Source organism: Psammomys obesus, unplaced genomic scaffold (genome assembly GCF_907164565.1).
Source record: "Psammomys obesus unplaced genomic scaffold, mPsaObe1.curated_primary_1811, whole genome shotgun sequence".
Taxonomy (NCBI): Eukaryota; Metazoa; Chordata; class Mammalia; order Rodentia; family Muridae; genus Psammomys; species Psammomys obesus.
Genome location: NW_026596100.1, coordinates 94,132 through 116,115, shown reverse-complemented (window position 1 = coordinate 116,115; position 21,984 = coordinate 94,132). Strand labels below are relative to the sequence as shown.

The window sequence follows — 21,984 nt, the reverse complement described above, 5'->3', positions numbered from 1 at the left end:
AAAAGGGAGCCCACGGCCTAATAACATCCCACAGGCTTCGCTTCTTAAGGGTCCCACCACCTCCTAACCCTGCCACATTGGGGACCAAGTTCAAACAAACACTTATGGAAGGTACATTGATACAATATCCAACCCCTTGCGCTTGGGCCCCAAGAGCAAGCATCGAGGGTACCTTTAAGGGCAACTCTGGTATGAAGGAATTAAAGCCGGGTAGTGAGTCATCAGAAGTGGGGCACAGGAGGGCTGTGTAGACATGGTGGTCAGAGAATTGCTATCTAAACTGGTAGCATTTGAGATCCATCAGACCAAGGAACCACAGTCTACGAACGCCTGACCCACAGAATCTGGGGGACAACCGAAGCAGAACTGAGGTTAGCAGGTGTGAGATGGAGAGACTGGGGACACAGGTGCCATTCTATAAACCTAGGGTCGCAACACAGCCTATGTCAGTGTTTTCTCACTGAGCCCCACTCCTGCCAACCCCCGCTAGAAGCCTCTGCGGCCTACCTTGGGATTCACTAGTCTGGGCTGCTGCTATTTCCAGATGCGGACTTCCCTGAGCGAGGGCAGTGCCTCCCTACGAGCCCCAGGTCAGGGTTGGGGAGAGAACATGTTGAGATGGGGCCCAGGAGATGAAGTCTCTTTCCGGCTCTCGTTCTCTCTTCCCTCCAGTAGAGAATCAGGGGCAGGAAAAGCTAAGAAACAAAAGGCCAGTTGTTCACCCTTGCTCTGACTTCCCACAGGGTACCTCTAGCCTGAGGCACAGCAGCACAAAAGCCTTATTTACTGGAGCTGGGTGTGTGTGTGTGTGTGTGTGTGTTGCAGGCAGCACTGTCACAGGTGTGTCAGAACTGGCTGCAACAGGAAGACTGAGGGGCAGGTCACAGGACCATTCTGCCATAGAGCTCAGTGGCGGCTGTGACTAACCTTTGTGGCTCTCTGAAATCCATGAAGGGAATTTTAATCTCCCTGGCCAGCAGACAGGGGTGTCTACTTTCCCAGGGTCCAGTGGGAGAACCCCCACCTCCAGGGGAGGAAGTTTTCTCTGTGTACTTCTACACTGACATGGCTCCTTTTCAAGCTGGAGGCTTGGTGCACACCTTTGGGCCTAGTGACTCATGAGGGCTGAAGCCAGAGTGCCACTTGAGGCCAGGAATTTAAGACCAGCCTAGACAAGTCAGACTGCCTCAAAAATTAAATGCGGGTCAAAAGATGACGCTGTAAATTGAGTCACAGGTCATACGGCTTTCACTTGAGATCTACCAACCCGGCCGTGTCCTCCACCAGACATCAAGAGAATTTCCACCAGAACACTGGGTTTCGTAAATTTAGAATAAGGAAATGGCATGGAGGAAAAAGCGAGCGGCTGCGACCTGTTGCATCTAGTTATTTTTGGTTAACATTAAAGCAGTTGGAAAAACTGGTCTCTCAGGGGTTCCACCAGCTTCCTTACAGTTTGATCCTGGGGCATGGGGTGTGAGAGACTATTTTGCTCTGCTGGTTGGTGCAGAAGCTTAGGCCAAAACAATGGCCCCTCGATTTCTGGCTAACATTGGGTAAAATCAATTTACTTTTTACTGTTTAAGAAAAATCAAAAGCAAAATGTTAAAGATCCACAATTCCTAACCAGCCCCCCCAACCCCATGTCACAGAGGTGACTACCAGGCTTCCCACCACCAAAGAGCTCAACGGGTGAATGGATGTAGGCAGGGCAGGCATACTCACTGTTACTTAGCCATGGCAGGAAGCAGATTCTGCGGGTCCATGGGTGCAAGGGAACACACATCATGTGAGCTGTGCTCAGAAGACAAGCTCTGCGTGTCACGTGGAGGCACTGGAGCGCAGAGTGGAGCGGTGGTCAGGGGGCAGCGCCTCGCAGCAGTGCGGGGGCGGGGGCTCATTTCCGAGGCCCTGTGGCACAGCAGGTAAGCACGGCAGGAGAATGAATGCTGGCTTTCCGAGCCACATCCTGGGGCTGCTGACTCAGCCTTCGCTCTGGTCCCGGCAGGCGGTGCTGCCCATGTGCTGGCTGGCAAGGCCTGAATGGTGCTCCTGTCATGGCGTCAGTTGTGCAAAGGTCTGAGGGCATATTACACTGGCCTGTGAATCAACGCTCGGCTACCGCGCCAGCGCCATGCCTGCCTACCTACTGCCACGATTCTCCTCACAGTGAGCATGGGCTGACCTCTGCGTAACCTGTACCGCAAGCCTTCCATTAAGTGCCTCCTTTGTAAGCTGCCCTTCCCAGCAATAGTACAGTTACACTATGACAGCACAGCCTCTCGTTCCCCGTTCTCACAGTCACCCTGACCTGTGAGCACTGTGTGGGAACGCTGGGACAGCCAGCTTCCTCCGTCTCCTTCCTCTTTCCAACCCTATCAGGATCGCCCAGCCTTTGACATTGCAATATGACATCAGCACCTACAAATGTGTCCTGGGTGCCTGTGGCGCATGGCCTGATGCGCAGCGGTGTGCTGGGTCACTCTTGTCAAGCAGCTGGCATCGTGACCCTGCAGAAGCGGAATGCTGAGGCATTGTTTCAATTATGCGGGCTGGTCCAGGGGACTCTGTGGGGACATCCAGCAAAGGAAGAATGTTAATGTCACTAGACAGAACGGCGTATTCAGCATTCTCTGCTGAAATTAATAAAAAACATGACTCACATTCATTTCTATTTTTTATTAAAATACTTTTTTGATTACAGAGACAACCAACAAAGATACACAATTATGTATATTGTAGGTCATGTTAAATGCAATAAACATAGAGTCTTGGGAATGTACAAAGGTATTTAAAGTCTTTAGAGACTCTTTCCAAGTATAAACCTTTAAACTGTGGTCAATTCTCAGCACATCATTTTCCAGAGACGCATTAGTTTCTTTTCTCTATTTTGATGCTGTGTTGATTTACAAATACTTGTTCAAATATGCTAATGACAATGTTATTTTCTGAAACTTTAAAGTTACACTTTGGTGTGAAGAACCCTTTCATAACATCCTGTGTAAACAAACACTACATTTTACTCCAATCCCTGTTCGCTTTTGTGCTTTCATTACGGATATCCCTACAGTCCTGATTAGATGTTATGGAGAAAATGAGAGGACAAGCTGCTCACAAGCCCACACTCTGCTACAGGAAAGTGTGCACATGAATTTAATGATGCCCTCTGATTCAGAGTCTAGTGCTTGCCTCCTGTTGGTACTCAGGGTGAAACCTGGGCTGTGCTTCTGACAGCACAGCTCCAGCAGCAGGCCCCAGCCTCAGCCCTTAAAATCTAGTGGGTTTTGACCTGGCTATTAGGACAACATTATTTTTTTAATGAAATCTTTATTTTTTGTATTAATTACAGTTTATTCATTTTTTATCCCAGCTGTAGCCCCCTCCCTTATCATTTTTTTAAATAGAAACCATAAACTATTACAAAATCTTCAGTAAGGGAGTAAGTATGCTAGAATGGTACAGAAGGTCTAAATTTAGTGAGGCTACTAACTTCTTAAATGTTTAATTTCAGTTTAGAAAAACAAAAACCAAAACCACTACTCAAAATATTGAGTACAGGACTAAAAAGGGATTTTCTTTTTTTCTTTTTTGAGGCAGTGTCTTGCTATGTATTTTAGGCTGGTCTTGCTCCTGTAACCTCCTTGTTCAGCCTCTCAAGTACTGGGACCACAAGTGTGCACAGAACCCCTAGCTCTGAGAGTAAAACCCAGCAGGTGAATGCTGCTTCCTCCTCAAGGCCTTGGCAGAAATACACAAAATATGAATACAAAATTCATCTAAGTGGGGATAATTTCTAATGGGAAAAACAGAGCAAAAAACAAACAAACAAACAAAAAACCCCAGAGCAAACAGTTTAAGAAATTATCCATAAAGAAATGTATAGGATAAAAAATACACACTACATTTAAAATTTTAATAATGAAAGCTTAAAAAGATGATGACATATTTTAACAATGATTATGGCCATCACTAAGAAAACATGAGTGAGGCTAGTCATCCTGCTCTGCAAATTTCAGGGTGGCCAGGCCTGTCTCAAAACAAAATAAAACCAAACAATACAATGACAGCAACAACAACAACAAACAAATAAAAAGAAAACATGAGACATACTTCCAGAAACCATCAAAGCATTCTTCCATTCATAGGTATGAAATTTCTTGAAAATTAGCAAGCTAAAATGGAGCAGCTAGCTGCAGTCTTTCCAAACTCCCTCCTGATTTCAAGAAAACCTGCAGCCATGTGGGGGCTAAGAAGGAAGCTGAAATGTTTCCAAGGCACTTTGAAAGAGAGGCACTATGAAAATAAGAGAGGATACCTTGTTGTTCAACAATCAAATACATCCATGCTCGAAGTCAGCCTCTGCGAAGGCCGTAGTACCTAGAGTATTCGTCAGCTATCAGAAAGAGCACGGATTTTATAATGGATAGCCATTTTATCACAAATGATCTTGTAACTACTATTTAAATAAGAAAACAAAATGTGTTTAAGAGCATATTCTATTTTATGCACTAAAATATGTAGACATATAGAGTATTTCTAAAAAGTTACTTTTAATTCAAATGTGCACTAGAGAAAATAGCAATTTATAAAATTGAGTCAGCATATTATAAATATTTGTTTTAGGTCCATGCTTGAAGGTGAGGATCCTGTTACTGCGAAGCACAAATAGTGTTTAAGCTTGTCTCCGTGGAAACACTATGTAAGAAGCTAACTAGATAATTCTGTAGTGTGCTAGGAGTAAACATATTAAACAGGTTTCCCCTCCAATTTCAGAAACACAGCTTCCCAAAATAGGATACTTATTTAATAAGAATGTTAGATTCAGATATCCAGAAACAAATGCAGTATTACAAAGTAACAAAAATAGTGAGCATAAACGGATCCTGCTAAGAGCGCCCAACATTTTCACCCTTCTCCGTTCACTCTGTGAGCTCTTCCTCAGCCCTCTCCAATCACACACATGCTGGAGAGCCTGGCACTTCTTCAGGGCTGTGCTGTGCACCTGGAAAAGCACAGCCACCACCTGGTGCTCTGTGGGGCCTGGCGTGGTGGCAGCCTGGCCTGGCAGCAGCCCTGCCGCTCTTTCCCCAGACCCTCCCAGTGCATCTGATGGAGTGTCAAAGGTGTGCCGTGCACCTCCTGGTGGGGGTGTGTACACCAGGTACACTGAGGAACAGTGATGACTCTGCACATCTCCATATCCCTACAGCATCAGCACTGTGGGTGGAGGAGTGGAAGGTAACGCCTGAATCACTGTCAGCAAGGGTGCGAGAGGACAGATTTCACCATGAAGAGGTTTTAAAGTTTCTTTAAACACTGACTTCTTTGTGTGCATGGAGGTCAGAGGACAACCTGCAGGAGCTGGTTCTTCCCTATAGTCTGGGGATTAAACTCAGGTCACCAGGCTTGGTCGCAAGCACCTTTATCTACCGAGCTGGCCTGCTGGTTCTAGGTAAAGGTTTTCTTTTGTAAAATAGAATAAAGATTTACTTTCTAAAACCAATGTAAAATGCCTTGAAATTAAGCTTTTACAGTGGCTTGAATGTGAGTTGTCAGAACATAAACTGCAATATTTACTCTATTTATAGAGAACAGATAATCAACCCAAGGTGCCGTTACGAAAGGCATCGCTATTATAGCCACCTGGTGTCCTAGGCGGTGAAAAGCCACAAGTGACAGTCTGGGGCTATCACTTTCAAACAAAAAGCTTTTGGAATGCTGAGAGAAGACAGCACCTTCTGTCAGAACTTCAGAGCTTTCTAGGACTCCTCTGAACCGATTTTCATATGACTAAAGTTCTACCGTATCTAACGGAAAAGACATATGCTAATAGGCAACAAACAGAAAGCACAGTTATAGAGTATAATTTAACATGTCCCTAGCATGACTTCTGTACACTTCATGGCTTACTAATGCTCATGACCTCCTATTAACTAGTAACTTGCTTTGGTTCGCATTTCTTCTCCTTCTTTAAAACATGCAGTTCATACACTTGACAGTTTTGCTCCCATAGTCGATGCACTCCGGGCCGATGCACTCACAGCAGGCATTATGAAACCAGCGATATTTGGATGCTCCCATGGACTCACAGGATATTTTACACTGGTGTATGGACATGCAGTCATCAAAATAAACCACAGTGCACATGTGCTCTGAAAAAAAGGAGAAGATCTCAGCACAAAAAGAAGAGTTCTGCCCCTCAGTTAAATAATACTAGCAGTTATTTTCTTATTTTCCCACTGCTGATCAGCACAGGAAAAAAAGATCTTCATTTGCTGACTGTGTTGACAGATCTTCACTATGGACGAAGGTGGCAGAGGCATGAAGGTTCGATTATCTGGAGTAACAAGCCTTCACGAAGCAACATGGCTGTCTCCTAAACTGACATTCTTCAAAGACATAATTCCCCAGCCCAAAGAAGAGTGAAGCAGACTTTCCTAACGTCACACTGAGAATTTGTAGTAAAGCAGGCAATCCAAGCGATTCGAAGTGGTTGGCAGCGCACACTAGCAAAAAGATGTTCCTGATCATTTTCTGGGTCTGCTAACAGGACGGGCACATTTTTAACTCTGCAGGTTGCTAACCCATATGGCTGCCTAGTTAAGACCTAGCGTGCAACAAACCAAAGACAGTAGGTCTCTATCAGAGAGTGTAGGGTCAGCGGTGAAGGTTTCCCTGAGGAGGGAGGGCATGTGTTGCTGCTTCTGGAGACACGGTCTCTTGCTTATGCGGCAGCTGATCCTGGAGTTACTCGCACACTGCAGCTTGTGTGGACTAAGTTATTTCTATAGGGCCCTTAGAGAACCAGTGAATAGAGGAAAGGCTTAGTAGAAAATGTTGTGTAAAGGGAATAGAAAGCAAAGCTTCCAGGCACCAAAAGAGAAAGCCTTGGAGATGAGTATAGTATCCTTAGGAATAGGACAAGGGCCCAGGCACAGCGTGGACCCTTACCACACACACACACAGTAAGAACCAGCAAGTCTTGTTCTTTAGAAATGAGGAACCTGGGAGGTGGGAGGAGCTGGAGAGATGAGGTTAAGGGCACTGGCTGCTCTTCCAGAGGTTCTGAGTTCAATTCCCAGCGACCACATGGTGGCTCATAACCATCTATAATGAGATCTGGCGCCCTCTTCTGGCCTACAGGTGTACATGCAGACAGAACACTGAATACATAATAAATAAATAAAACTTGGAAAAAAAAAAAAAAAAAAAAAAGAAGAGGTGCCTGGGGCGTGGTAAAGCACCAGAGCAGTCAGGTCAGAGGCCTGGTCACAAGCGAGTCACTTAGGACTCAAACCTACTAAATTCATTTCATCTAACTTATTCAATATGTACTTATTAGATGCCTACCGTGGGCTAGCCATTACAGACTCAAGAGTAATCAGAGAGTCCAAAGAGCTGGGTAGAAAACAGTAAACCCATCAGTTAAAAACAAACCGCAAATTGAGCAGTCTTTAAATGCCAGGAGAAGGAAGAAGAAACTGAGCTGTTTTCTGTTTCCAAAAACTGTTTTCCTGCCAACGCTGTTATGAATTTAAGTAACCTCTGAGCAAAACCAAGGAATCAATATATATATACTATAAAAGTTTTCGATGTACAAGATAAAAATAAGTTAACTGATGACCTTGGCATCAGTTGCAAACACTTAACTTCATGGGCACCATGAGAGTCACCTGACACCAAGCACAGATGCCAGGTAATAGAAACAGCTAAGGTCTGAGTAAGAAGAACAGAGAACTAGACATTTCTCATCTGACAGGCCGGGGTGGACAGGTACCTTTGTCGCTGGGATAAGGGGTGTGGACGTTGTTGCTGGGAACAGACACATTTTGGTGGTGCGGCTGGTTCACAGTTTCTAGAAATGAAACCAGGTTCTCGTGGTGCGAAAGCTCCTCTGCCACAGGGAAGGAGACGATGTTCCAGTTGAGCTGGGTGTCTCCCTCGGTGAGTGCCCGGAACAGGGATGGGATGGGCTCATGCAGCTCCTCCACTGTGCTCTTCGAAGTGGGTGGTGTGTCGCTGTAATTGCGAGGGTTACACATACCTGGGGGGTCAAAGGGGAGAAAAGGCTACTTCCTCACTGATTATGACATTTCAGGATTTGGCTAATTCCCTGGAATGAAAAATTTGTGTGCTAACACTGTGCTTTCTGGTGTGGCATATTGATGCTTTCCCAGCCCTTTCCCCCTGAAAAGAGCAAACAGGAGAGAACCATCCACTGAGCAAACCGACTTCCAAACTACCCTCCGCTAACAGGAAACAGGACGCCACAGAAGTGATTCTAAGGCTTCAGTGAGCCAGGAATATGTGCATGCACACGCACACACGCACACACACACACGTGTCACATGAGGCAATGTGAAGCCTGGAATGTCAGTCAGTGACTGAGTCAGCAGTGTGGGCAGCAGGGCTGGGGATGCTGCTGTTGCTGGAGGCTATGCCAGCCCTCAGCCCAACCCCACCAGCGTATAACCAGGCGTGTGATGCACACCTGCACCCCAGGCTGGTGGGCACCTCCACAGCTGGATACAGAGTGTGACCAGGACGTATGGGACAGGCTATACACGTCAGGGCTTGTCCCAGTGCCCTACTTTTCCAGCAAGACTCCACCTCCTAAAGGTTCCTTTCCAAACAGCACCATCAGCTGGGGACCAAGTATTGAAACACATGGGCAACGCGGGACATTTCACATTCAAACCATACCACTGGGGATGACCTTGAACGCCCAATCCCTCTACAGCTGTGTATGACAACATCCGGTTTTATGTGCCGCTAGGGTTAAGCCTGTGACCTTGTGTATACCAGGCAGGCACTCCCTGAATATTGCACTTTAAAGTCAAAATTATGTTTCACCTTTTGCTTGATATCTATTAGGTCTCAGATGGAGCTTCTTGTCTTCCCTGGAATAAAAGTTTGAAAAGTTGAGACAAAATTTACAAATTCTTAAATTTTATATATTCAGGGATGAGAAAAATATCTCTTCATCTTTTTCTTCTTCTTTTAACATTTTCTTAAAGAGTTTGGCAAGAGTTGAGTCAAATAATATTGTGTATCTCATAAAATTTAAGGTATCTGAACTTAACAATTTAGACTGTAGGGCAGAATCATGCTTAAATGATCAGGTGTAAACACTTCGCTCACAGGTAAGAAAATAGCTCCAATAAAGTAAATGTCTTGTCTTCTACATCATAATCTAGGAACAGGGCCATAACCATGACTCAACCTGCTTTCATGGTCGCCGTTACAGTAGCCAGGTGCTAACGGCAAGCCTCAAGTGCAGTGAACAGCAGGTACAGTTTAATAGACTGTTGTACAACAGTCACGATACATCCTCTGCCAGGTTCTATGATAAATGGAACCAGAGATGAAAGGGTGAATGCCTGTGAGTTCAAAGGTAGTACTAATGAAAGTTCATTACAGTACAGAAAAATTCAGTTTTGTGCATTTACAAACTTAGGACAAAAAAGGCTTGTCATTCACACAGTAGTGCATTAAAGCCAGCACATGGGGAGGAACTGTGCCTTAAGATGGAGCACAGAAGCTGCCTCTCGGAAACACTACGAAGGAAGAGACAGGATGACAGAAGACGGGTGTTATTCTGGGAAGAGAAGGGAAAAAAGAAGCAGGACCCACACTGGTGACAAGACAACTACCCAGCACAGCAGAGACCTGACACAGGGCAGTAAGGGACAGTGGAGAGCTGCATGTCTGCTACCCAGTGTGGGAAGGAGCGGCTGCTCATGAGAAGCAACCCAGGGAAAGGATGCAGAGACACAGGCCACCACGCAGAGCACGGGAGCATGAGAAGCAGGCAGCGTGCGTGTGCCGCAGGGCCACACCTGCTCCACACAAGACTCCAAAGAGACAAGGAACCAAAAAGTCCGCTTCTAAAAATGATCAGTGATCCCAAACAATCAGCGCTCCCAAGCAGGAATCTGAACCAGCCATGAGTGACGGCAGGTCACAAGGCTGCGCAAAAGCAGCATATGGGAGAGCAGCAGCGAGAATGGAGATTTTCAAAATCTAAAACAAACCCAGCAAATGTTGGAAATGAAAACCTCAATAATTCAAATAAAATCACTATGGAGAGCATTACAACAAACAGGTGAGAAGGACAGGAGACATGGCTCAGTGGTTAAGAGCACTAGCTGCTTTTGCAATGGACCCGAGTTTGAGTTTGATTCCTAGCACCCACATGGCAGTTCATAACCACCTGTTAACTCCTGTCCCAGGTAACCAATACCCTCTCCCAACCTCTGTGGGCACCAGGTACACACGTGGCAACACGCACATGTAGGCAAAACATCCACCATACACCTAGAATAAAATAAAAATTAAAAAACAAAAACCTTTGTCGTACCTCAAACTTAACTATCTCAGTTTCCTAACACACTTGAGTCTTAGGTTAACATCCTCTTTCCTCATTCTGTTACAGTTAATCCGGACAAAATCAGTTAATAACCTTCCCATACGCTACAGGTTTACTATAAAATTAAAGGAAATAATTTATGGAAAGGGCTTAACAATGGAGATTTACTTTTTTATTTAGCAATGTAACGGCTGTCAACACAGCATCTCCTCTCTCTGTGTGTGTTTTAAGGAGGATGGCCCCCACTGGCTCCCATGCTTGAATGTCTGCTCTCCAGACGGTGCGGCTGTTTGGGAGGTGTGATGGTTTGAACAGGTATGCCCTCCTAGACTCGGGGGTTTAAATGCTTGGCCTAGAGAGAGTGGCACTTTAGGAGTGAGGCCTTGTTGGAGGAAGTGTGTCACTGTAGGCTTTGAGGTCTCAGATGTTTGAGTTAGGCCTAGTGTCACTTTCACTTCTGCCGCCTACAGATCAAGGTATAGAATTATTGGCTCCTTCTCCAGATCTGCTTGCATGCTGCCATGTTTCCTGCCATGATGGTAATGGACTTAACCTCTGAGCTGTGAGTTAACTCTAAGTTAATGTTCTCGCTTACAATGGTTGCTGTGGGGCTGGTGAGATGGCTCAGTGGTTAAAAGCACTGTATAAGCTCTTCCAAAGGACCCGGGTTCAATTCCCAATACCCACATGGCAGCTCACAACTGTCTGTAATGCTGTTTGCATGGGATCTGACATCTTCACACTAATGCACATACAATAAAATTAAATAAATTATTTAAAAAAAACAGTTGCTGTGGTCATAGTGTTTTTTTCACATAGAAACCCTAACCAAGACAGGAAGGACTAGGAGGCGTGGCCGTGTTGGAGGAGGCGCCACTGGGGATTTAAACTCTCACAACATCACCAGTTAGCTCACTCTGCCTCTTTTTTTTTTTTTTTTTTTTTTTTTTTGGATAATATTAGATTTCAGAAACCCAGACTGTGGCCGTGAAGGCTACTAACATATCAAAATGGAGTTGTGATCCTCCTGCCTCCTAAGGAGCTGGGATTACAGGCCTTTGCCACCCGGCCTGGCTTCTGAGAAACTCTTATTGAAGGGAGTTGGAGAAGAAAGCTTGTTAGACGGTATGTATGAAGGCACACACAACTGAAACAGAAGAAAAAGGCTGAGTTCTAACTCTAGTGGTCTCAGAGGTTAGACCCCTGTTTGCAGGGTGTTTGATCCCATCATAAACCCCAAAAATTGTGAACTGTAAAACCCTGATTTTTGTTTGGTGTGGTTGAGCCCTATCACATACCTTTAATCCAAAAACTTTCTGTTTGTTATAAACAGGTGATTATGGTGTGGTTCAGCCAGCCCTAACACACACCTTTAATCCAAGAGCTTTCTGTACACCAGATTTAATAAAGTTAACCCTAGGTCAAGAGCAAGAAACCAGCTGACAGGGATTGAAGAGTAGGAGGGACTTTGAGTTGAGGGGTGAAGAAAAGGCTTTACAGCTCAAGCTCTGGCTTCAGCTCCTCAGCTCCCTCACTTTTTGGTTTTGGGCTCTTTTGCTCTTTGGCTTAGGCTGTGAGTTTTTTTGGCCTTTTCTTCTTGGGCTGTCAGTTGAGCTAATGAGCCTTTTGGGTTTTTTCTGGACATGAGCTGAGAAGGAAGGTCAGCTGGGTGTTATCTCTGCTTGTCTGAGCTAGCAGATTTTCATGCCAGCTATTTGGCTCCTGAGTCTTTATTGGTAAAATAGAATGATTGGGATTTTCATTTTTTATTATAAAAACATACCCCACCAAAAGTATGGGAACAGGTTCAGCCTAAAAGGGAGGGCAACCACAGGACTGCAAAGGTCTGTAATGGACCCAACGGAAGGCTGCTGCCTGCAAGAACAGTATCTTCAACCATCTCCACTATATAATCAGGACTGAAGTATCCAGAGTTTATCCTGGGAAGGCTTGGATCTGTCAGTTGATAAAGCTCCTGAGCCTGAATCTTCCAGGCAGCCCCTGGAAGTTTTAGAGTGGCTCAGACTGTGGCTCAATTCAAACAAAAGAGAGCATTAGGGTTTATCTAGAAAGTAAAAAGATAAACTGAATTTAAAATGTTATACTGTGAGTGCACAGTGGTTTTTGTCTGTTTTGTTTCTGTGACTGGGTTTTGCCATGTTGTCTAGATTGGCCTTGAGTTCATATCTTCTTGCCTTAGCCTCACCAGTACTAGATTACAAGCACACACTTTCACACTCACTTTGGCACACAGTTTTCTAAGATACAAATGACAGTATTCTTATAAACATTCTTGTGCATGTTTTTTATTAACTTAACATGCAAGTCTCAGATGTTTCTTAGAAAATCATGCTTATTAAAAAATACAAAAGGAAACACTTCTCATTTCAAAATCAGATGGCAAAAAAGATTTCAAAACAAAACTCCTCCACTGCAGGGGCAACGAGAAGTGGCTCAGTGGTTAAGTGTAGGAGACGCAGGTGCAGTCCTATCACCTGCACAGTCTCACAACCATCTGTGCCTGCAGGTCCACAGGACCCAACACCTTCCTCTGGCCTCCACAGGCTCCCAAACAGGTAAACAAATAGGATTAAAAACTAAAAAAACAAAACAAACAAACAAACAAAAACCCCCACAAAACTCCATTGATTCCTCGCTCCTGTATTTCCTTCCTGATTTTTTTCTATTTTTACATGATCCTATACAAGTAGTATACTATAATTCTCTGCATACTTATTTTATGCAGTGCTTATTTGCATATTATGGTACACATTGTTCTGGCTAGTTTTATGTGAACTTGACACAAGCTAGAGTCCTCAGAGAGGAGAGGTCCTCAGTTGAGAAAATACGTCCATGAGATCGGGCTGTAGGGCATTTTCTTAATCGATGATTGATGTGGGAGGGCCCAGCCCATCATGGGTGGTGCCATCCACGGCCTGGTGGTCCTGGGTTCTATAAGAAAGCAGGCTGAGCAAGCCATGGGGAGCAAGGCAGGAAGCAGCACCCCTCCATGGCCTCGGCATCAGCTCCTGCCTCCAGGTCCCTGCCCTGCTTGAGTTCCTGTCCTGACTTCCTTCAGTGATGAACCCCTGATGTAGAGGAATAAGCCAAATAAATAAACCCTTTTCTCTCCTAGTTACTCTGCTCATGGCACTACATGCCAGCAATGATACTCCTAACTGAGACACACATTCATTTAAAGTCAAGTATTCTGTGATTTAAAAAGAGGACGTCACAAAGACGCACTGGCCTACCAACTCACCGACACAATCGCAACACTCGTCCCACAGGGCCCCGAGGCACAGCATGCACTCCTTACAGCAGGGGCAGTTTCCTTCTCCAGGCCGGCACTGGCAGAGCTCCTAGGAATAAGACAGACATCAGGGCCAAGTCCCGAGTGACTGGACCTAAAACTCTCTTAGTAAAATATCCTGCAGCATTTTCATTTATGAAAGGTTATTCCTGATGTACTTTTTATTCAGCAGCATGATTCACAGGAACATAACTACTTAGAATGTCAAGAAGGTTTTTATTTCCTTTGGATCTATACAATGAACAAAATTGTGTTTACCTTACTCTGAAACAAAGGAAAACTTTTGCTTCATACCCACAACTTTACAGTATCTCTGTAATTCGGCAGAAGAGTGGCTAAAACCTCTCCAGCTACAGTATTCACTGCTTAAGTTATCTGAAGGAAAGCCAACTCCTAACGGGAGCTGTGGTTCATCAGTACAGGAAGTGTGAATGAAACATCCTCTGGGGCTGGAGGATGGCTCAGTGGTTAAGGGCACCTGCTGGTCCAGAGTAACAAAATAGGTTCCCAACATTCACATGGTAGCTCACAACCATCTGTAACATACACACACATGCACACACACACACAGAGGTAAAACAGCCATACACATAATGTATTTTCCCCCAAATACCAATATTCTTTTAAAATTGTTCGTCTGGAGTCTAGTGTGGGCACAACCCGACTTAGTCCCAGCCCTCTGTAGGACGAGCTAAGGGGATTGCGATCCAAGGTCAGCCTGGGCTACATAGCAAGACTTTGTCTTAAACAAATAAAAATGCATCCAGCAGCAAGGGTTGGTGATGTCCCCTGGTAAGGAGAGCACGTGCCTATATGAGCAAGGTTGGGTACGACCTCCAACACGGCAGGACCAAAGACACTAGGAGAAGGCTACAGCAGTGGAGTGCCTGCCTAGCTCGTGTCAGGATGGCATTCCGCCACATTCACCATCTTATTCGTCATCAGTCCACGATACACTGAAACACTGTGCTTGTCGGGGAGGTTATTTACAAAGGTGACAAATATTTTTCCTCTTTGGACTGTAACTTCATGATCACTCAAAGGTGGGGCAGAGGCTTTAAAACTGCAGTGATCTTCCTGGCTAGGAGCAGCTGCATGTGGTGCGGTGAACGAGAGAAGTCAGAGAATGGACAACTTCGGACAGAGACTGAAAGAGCATTAAAAATAAAGGGGACGAGAGCAAGGACAGCTGGAGGGCATGAGAAGCAGAAGAGGAAAGGAGTCACAGCTCCAGCCACCGCCTCCTAAGAAGGAAGGGACACAGAAGCAATTCCTGATTTAAAAAAAAAAAAAAAAAAAAGACTATGGATTCAACCCAAGGTCAAATCGTGAGTCCACTTCGGGGTTTTCATGAGTCCAAGACTCCTCTGCATGGGTCAGCAGTCAGTAGAGGAGACCTGGCCACTTTGTCCCTCCCCAAGCTATTGTAGAACTAAAAAAAAGACTATTAATATTTGCTATCAATAGCCTATAATTTTTGTGGCGGTTATTATTAACCTGCTACAATATCAGCAAAACCCACAGACATCTGACAGACTTTTCATAAGCCTTATTTCACCTGGGGCTGGGCGGATACTAACCCCCAAACTAACTGGTTATCTCCTGGCCCCACATCCCATGCCATCTGCTCTAATCATCATTATCTGGGCTACTTTCCATCTAACCAACATTTGCACATGCCTCTCACCTGGGTGGCTTCTCTCCAGCCATGCCAATCCTCAGAGTAAATTCCTCCTGGCCACTTGGTTTTTCTTTACGCTAACCCATGGCAATCTCTGTTTTTTCTTCTCTCTCCTCCTCCTCTCGCCTTCTCTTTTCCATGAGCCTCTGTCTTCCAAGCCCACAAACCTTAGTTCCACCTACCTCAATTCTGCCCGCCCAGGTGAAGGCATTTATTTAGCCAATCAGGGATAACTTGTAGGGAAGGGTACACAAACATCCATTTTAGTATATGTGACGGTTTGGTCATAGAACAGTAAGAATCTGGGGGGAGAGCAATTAACATCTGAATACAAAGCACCAGAGCACACTGTAACACCAAGCCTCAGAAACCGTAGCCGGAACCATCCTGAGATTGTTTGAGACTGAGCTATCCTAGGCACCTGTGAACGAGGATCAGTCACAAGCCAGGAAACCAAGGATCCACATGCCGAGGGCAAAGGACAGCTCCAGGAAGCTGTTGAAGATGAGAAGGCCCGCAGACACGTGAGGAGTCCAGGTAGCAGGGCTGGGCACTGCGGGATACAGTGTGGCCAGTAGCCCTGTGCTTGGTGGCTGGGTGCAGAAACCATCACCCGAGACACGGGCAGACTCTGGTAAAGCTAGTACGGGGCCTGCTGCCCAGCCTGTAGATGACTGCCGGTGGAGTCCTAACAATACACACATGGCTGAAAACAGTACCTGGGGGCTGCTGAGCTCTGAGAGAGTAAAGGTACTTGCCAACAGGCTTGAGACATGAGTTCAATCCCTGGCACTCACATGGCAGGAGAAAACCAACTCTAGTATGTTGTCCTCTGGCTCCACACGAGCGCCATGGTGTGTGTGTGTGTATGTATAAAAATAAATAAATGTAATTTTAAAACGTAAAGCATTACCTCATACTTTATAATCCTTGATTTCCTACATCAATACTGAAGTTAAAAAATTTAGACACAAGACAGAACCATCTCTCTCTCTCTCTATTAAGATTTATTTACTTATTGTGTGTACAGTGTTCTGCCTGCATGTATAGCTGCACACCAGAAGATGACACCAGATCTCATTCTAGATGGCTGTGAGCCACCACGTGGATGCTGGGAATTGAACTCCGAACCTCTGGAAGAACAGCCAGGGCTCTTAACCTCTGAGCCATTTTTCGAGCTTGAAACCACTCTGTTAATGTCATCTTATTACATGTCTAAATTACTAGAGCCAGCCCATGATCATGATGTGGCCTTTCCCCACAACACCAATTTCACTTACTGTCTTTGCCCTAGAGTCTAGACCCTTACATTACACAGCATTTCCAATATTTGGCAGTTGTGCTACTTTCTGGCTAGCTCATTTACTTGACATATGCTTGATGACTTAATACATACAATTTGTAATACACTGATTTTGTACAGTTCTATAAACTGAGGCTGCAGTTGTGCTGTGCAAACATCAGAAGGCGCTGCTGAGCCTTTCAGAGTGACAAGGAGTCAGTGGTAGAGCGCGTGCTTAGCCAGCACTGTCTTCACTACCTCGAAAAGGAAAAGGAACAGAACCAACATAAATACAACATCCTGTTGAGAGTGAGCTGACAAGAGATCTAGGAAAACAGAGTGGGCAAAGCTTTGTTACTTGTTTTTCTATAAAAACTCCTGTCTTTGAAGTTAGAGAACATTCTATGAACACACACACACACACACACACACACACACACACACACAAAGACCATCAAGCTAATACTGATTTCTTAGTTTTAGTTTAATACAAGCTGCCACTTCGTCAATGACATAAAACTTTTAACTTCCAATGGGGGAAATATATATTTTTTTCCTTACTTTCTTAATTATTTATAAATTATTGCTTAAGCTAACTGGGAGAAACAAGTTAAAAAACTAACAAAAACTTTTTAAGAAATAGTGTGGGTCTGAAAAGATAGCTCAAAAGTTAGGAGCATTTACCATTCTTGCAGAGGACTTGATTCAACTTCCAGAACCCATGCGGAGCCTGGTAACCACCATGACTCCAGTTTCAGGGCTCAGATGCCTCTTCTGCCCTGTATGACTCCTGCATTCACACGGTGCACAGCTACACACTCAGGCTCACACACATACATATTTAAATATTTAACATAAATATTTAAAAATATAATGTGCCTTTCACCCAGCTTGCAAATGGCTTACATTACATGAATTTCCATATGCTGTGCTAAATAATAGCAAACCAATGCCTTCCACAGGAAAAATTTTGGCGTGTGTGTGTGTGTCTGTGTGTGTCTAGGCCCGAGAGTGACTCCAAGTGTCTTCTTCAATTGCTAATCTGACTAGCTACCATGCCCCTGCCTCCACCTCCTTCGAAGCAGGGCATGTGCAGGCCATCACACCGACTGGGGATTGGAACAACAGTCCTCAAGCTTACACTGATCTGTCCTCCCACACCTCCAATGTCTAACAAAATAATGATTCATGTACTACCTGGATGTAAAAATGGCACATCATTATCAAAACCTGCTAAAATACCTGCAGGACAGGGCATCCTTTGTGCCAGAAATCGGAAACAGCCTTAAATCTCTTTTGCCCTTGTCAACTTCCTCATTCCTAGGTTGTCCTTGGTGCCATCTGAACAGGGTCTCACTGTGAGGCCACCCTTGACCTTGCATCCCTCCTCCCAGTCCCCTCAGGGATCGATTACAGAAGCGTAGCAGGGTGCCCTGCTCTTTATTACTGCCTCCAAAAACTTCCTTAGCTTCCCCCCACTTTTTAAAAACAATGTATCTGAAAACCCTCTACTTCTTAAACAGAAAAAATGGTGAGTGATGATGTGAAATTCTCTTTGAACTGGGTTATTTGTTTATTTTACCAACCTCACTATGAATAAACCGAGTACTGCTTAGTCAAATGGAACATGTGATCACACCAAACACAACCTTCACACGAGTCCAGAAAAGAAAGTGACTCAGAGCTTCCAATCATTTCCCGTGGCCACATTCCCCACAGTTCCTAAGTCGGTTCTGATTAAACACAACGCCGCTTTCACTGCTCCATACCCACTGTCTCATAGGTCATAAAGCTTCTATCAGGGCAGACTATTCGTACTTCAAATAAGGGCATTAAATGCACATCACACCCAATTAGTAAATTGCTAGCATTTGACTTAGGTTTCACTTAGACACTGCTGATTCATACAGTTTGGGGTGAGAAATAGAAAGCTTGTTTCTGTCTAGCACTTCAGTAACTAGTTATTAGTCTTTCTTAGAGAAACATAAAAAAAAATCCCTAGGTGAAATCCTTTAAGTCGTTTTAACAGAGGCCCTTCTACTCTGACGACTGAAGGCAACAGAGGCGCTTGCCAGGGCTGAACCACTGCGTGTAAAGGCAGAGTGGGTATTACTCGCTAAGAGGTAAGCCGGAGACTACCCCAGCACTTATTCTTTCGCTGCCTCGGCCAGCTACTGGCGACATCCTCTGTTGCCCATGCTGAAAGCTGTGGAAAAAGCGCAGCATTTCCTCACAGTGCGGGTGACTCCGAGTCTGCACAGGGATACAGCAGTCTTTCTGACTCAAGACCTTAGCAGCCAGTGCTGTCGCGTGTCAGAGTGGGAAACGGGACATTAGTTCCTGGTGTGAAGGGTCCCTTAGGTGTTCTTACAGTTTAGGGACCAAACTGTTCAGTAACTCTGTAACAGACAAAAAGAAGAAACTTACACTAAGTGGAAACCTAAATCCAGCTTCAGGTTATCCTCCATGAACCAGCAGGAGGGCTTAGTGAGAATGAGGCAAACTTCTTACACAGCTGAAATGAAGGGAAAAAATAAAGCAGGCGAAAAAGTCTGGGAAAGAGTCTAATCACTTAGCTTTTCATCGTGCGTGTGTGTGTGTGCGTGTGTGTGTACGTGTGCGTGGGCACACATGGCATGGCTGGCATGAGGGAGTCATAGAACAACCACCATAATCGAACTCAGGTCATCAGGCATATCTCACCAGCAGGCAAACGCCTTTATCTGCTGAGCCATGCAGCAGCTCAGCTCCGCATTTAATACACACTAAGTGAAAGCGGGCAGATTCGGGCAACGGCCTTGTAGTGCATGATTTTACTTCTAAGACATTCTGGCAAGTGCAGACTGTAAAGCAGGAAAACGGAAGCAGGCTTGAGGGCATGTATCATTAATCCCAGTGCTCAGAAAGGAAGACCCAGAAGAGCCAGAGTCAAGGGCTAGCCTGTGCTACACGGGGAGCTGAAGACCAGCACACACCACACCATGCATGCAGAGGTCAGAGATCAACTTGTAGAGTTGTTTCTCTCCTTCTACCATGTGGGTCTCAGGGAGTGAACTCGGGTCAGTTTGGCAGCAGGTGTTGTTACCTCTTTGACATCTTACCAGCTCTACAACTTCTTTTTATAAAAGCGGCAAAAGAGTACATAGCTGGGCAAAAGCAACGTGTTATATTACAGCTTTCCCCTTCAACATGGTGGCTGCACTGCCCCGTGGAGCAAGGGTGTGCACCAAGACAACCACTTGCTTGTTGATGTTTAAGCAAGATTTCTTCCCAGTCAGAGCGCAGGGTAAATATTTATATAGGGACCACCCTTATGCACAGCAGCTTGCGGAGCGGCTGGGATGACTGTGCTGCCTTCGGTGCTTGCAAACATCCTGCTGAAGTGTTTACATGCCTTTGACCTTTCAGGGAGACGGTTTTCTATTTAGTCATTTCACGAGGGCAGAGGACTAAACATGGGCAAATGTCCTAACATCCTCACAATACGTCATCTCAGCACTCCAGATGTTCAAATCAGACTAACAGAAAAATCTAAGCTCCCTAAGGAACATCGTTTTATAAACCTCTATGGCAGTACCTTTTTCTTTCTTTCTTTCTTCCTTTCTCTTTCTTCCTTTCTCTTTCTTTCTTTCTTTCTTTCTTTCTTTCTTTCTTTCTTTCTTTCCTTCCTTCCTTCCTTCCTTCCTTCCTCCCTCCCTCCCTCTCCCTCTCTCTCTTTCTTTTGACTGCTGGGAATTGAACCCAGAGCTTTTCACAGTAGGTAAGCTCTCTGTCACTCAGCCACATCTCCAGACCATATATTATTATTATGAATTATATGTGCACAGGCATTTTGCCTGCATGTATGTCTATGTACCATGTGTGTGTCTGCTGCTCACTGAGGCAAGAATACAGCATCAGGTCCCTGGAATTGGTATTACAGATGGTTGTGAGCTGCCATGTGGATGCTGGAAATCAAACCTAGGTCCTCTGAAAGAGCAGCCAGTGCTCTTAATTGCTGAGCCATCTCTCCAGCCCCATGTCTCTTTCTTGAAGCACTTACCCTTCTACCTCATCTTACATTAATCATTTTTGTGTTACTCAGTGAATTAGAAAAGCTCTCATCAGCACCTAGAATGGCAACATGCCTTACTCTGCAGACCTCAGAATCTGGCTATGTAATGGTGGCTCAGTGTGTTGCAGAGAAGCAAAGCTGGGCAGTGCTTAACCTTTGCAAGGTGGTCAGTTGCTGAAAGAATGTCTTGACAGGTTGGTGGGACGGCTCAGCAGTGAAGAACCCAGGACTTCAAGCTCTCCCAGGGGGCCTGGGTTCCATGCCAGCACCCATATGGCAGTTCACAACTGTCTGTAATTGTAATCCCAGGGGATCTGACTCCCTCCTTGGGCCTCTGTGGGCACCAGAAATGCATGTGGAACACAGACACACATGCTGGCAAAACACCTATACATAAAAGTATACACATAAAAGTAATTTCCTAAAAAATGAATGATTAGTACACTAAAAGCTACAAAAAAGCAAAAAAAAAAAAAAACATTAAAAAATGCAAGAAAATCTAAGTAAAAGATTTTATGCAATTTCATGAGTTAAAAACCAATATTGCTAAAATGTCATAATTTCACAAATTAATCTACAAATCTAATATATTCCTTATGAAGTCAGTCTATGAAAGAAATAATTCATAAACTAAATTTTACTGAAATGTGAAACGTGTTCCGTAGAAGACATTCCAAGAATAAGATGGCAAACTAAGAAAAAATACATATATAAAAAACCCGACATAATAAAGACTGCTACCTAAGATATACAAAGAAGTCAAACTTAATAATAAAACACATGGATTAAAAGCTAGGCATGGTGGCTCACACCTGTAACCCCAGCACTCAGGAGGCAGAGGCAGGCAGATCTCTGTGAGTTCAAGGGCAGCCTAGCCTCCACAGAGAGCTCCAGGACAGCCAGACTACACAGAGAGACCTTTTTACAAAAACCAAACCAAACCAAACCAACCAAATAAATAACGAACAAAACTCCTCAGTAGACGTCTAAAAAAGGTGTGCAAATGGTTTAAAAATGTAAAAGACACTGCACGCCATGTTACGTGTATGCGTGTGTGTGTGCTTTCAGTGCCGGGGACCAGGGCTTCATACCATGGAAAATGAGTGTGCTTTGGCTGAGCTATATGCCCAGCCCAGGGCATTACAGATGAAAAGAATCATGAAATTCCACTCCAAATCTCTTAAGACAGTGAATACCTGAGGCAGCAAGAACTCTTTTAAGACTGTTAAAGATACACAGCCACACTGTGGGATGTTAACCAATGAGAAAAAGAGACAAGAATGGC

General features: G+C 44.7%; 1 protein-coding gene across 1 annotated transcript in view; it reads right to left on the bottom strand.

Annotated features, from left to right (window-relative positions):
- Window positions 1–2,664: 2,664 nt before the first annotated feature.
- The window catches only part of Twsg1 (twisted gastrulation BMP signaling modulator 1), a 34,332-nt gene continuing 15,012 nt past the window's right edge, over window positions 2,665–21,984 (bottom strand). Inside the window, exons 3-5 of the mRNA XM_055628387.1 lie at window positions 13,632–13,731; window positions 7,778–8,044; window positions 2,665–6,152 (exon numbers count right to left, since the gene is read on the bottom strand). Of these exons, the coding sequence (XP_055484362.1) occupies window positions 5,971–6,152; window positions 7,778–8,044; window positions 13,632–13,731 (549 nt within the window). The 3' untranslated portion in view covers window positions 2,665–5,970. The remainder of the gene's footprint in view (window positions 6,153–7,777; window positions 8,045–13,631; window positions 13,732–21,984) is intronic.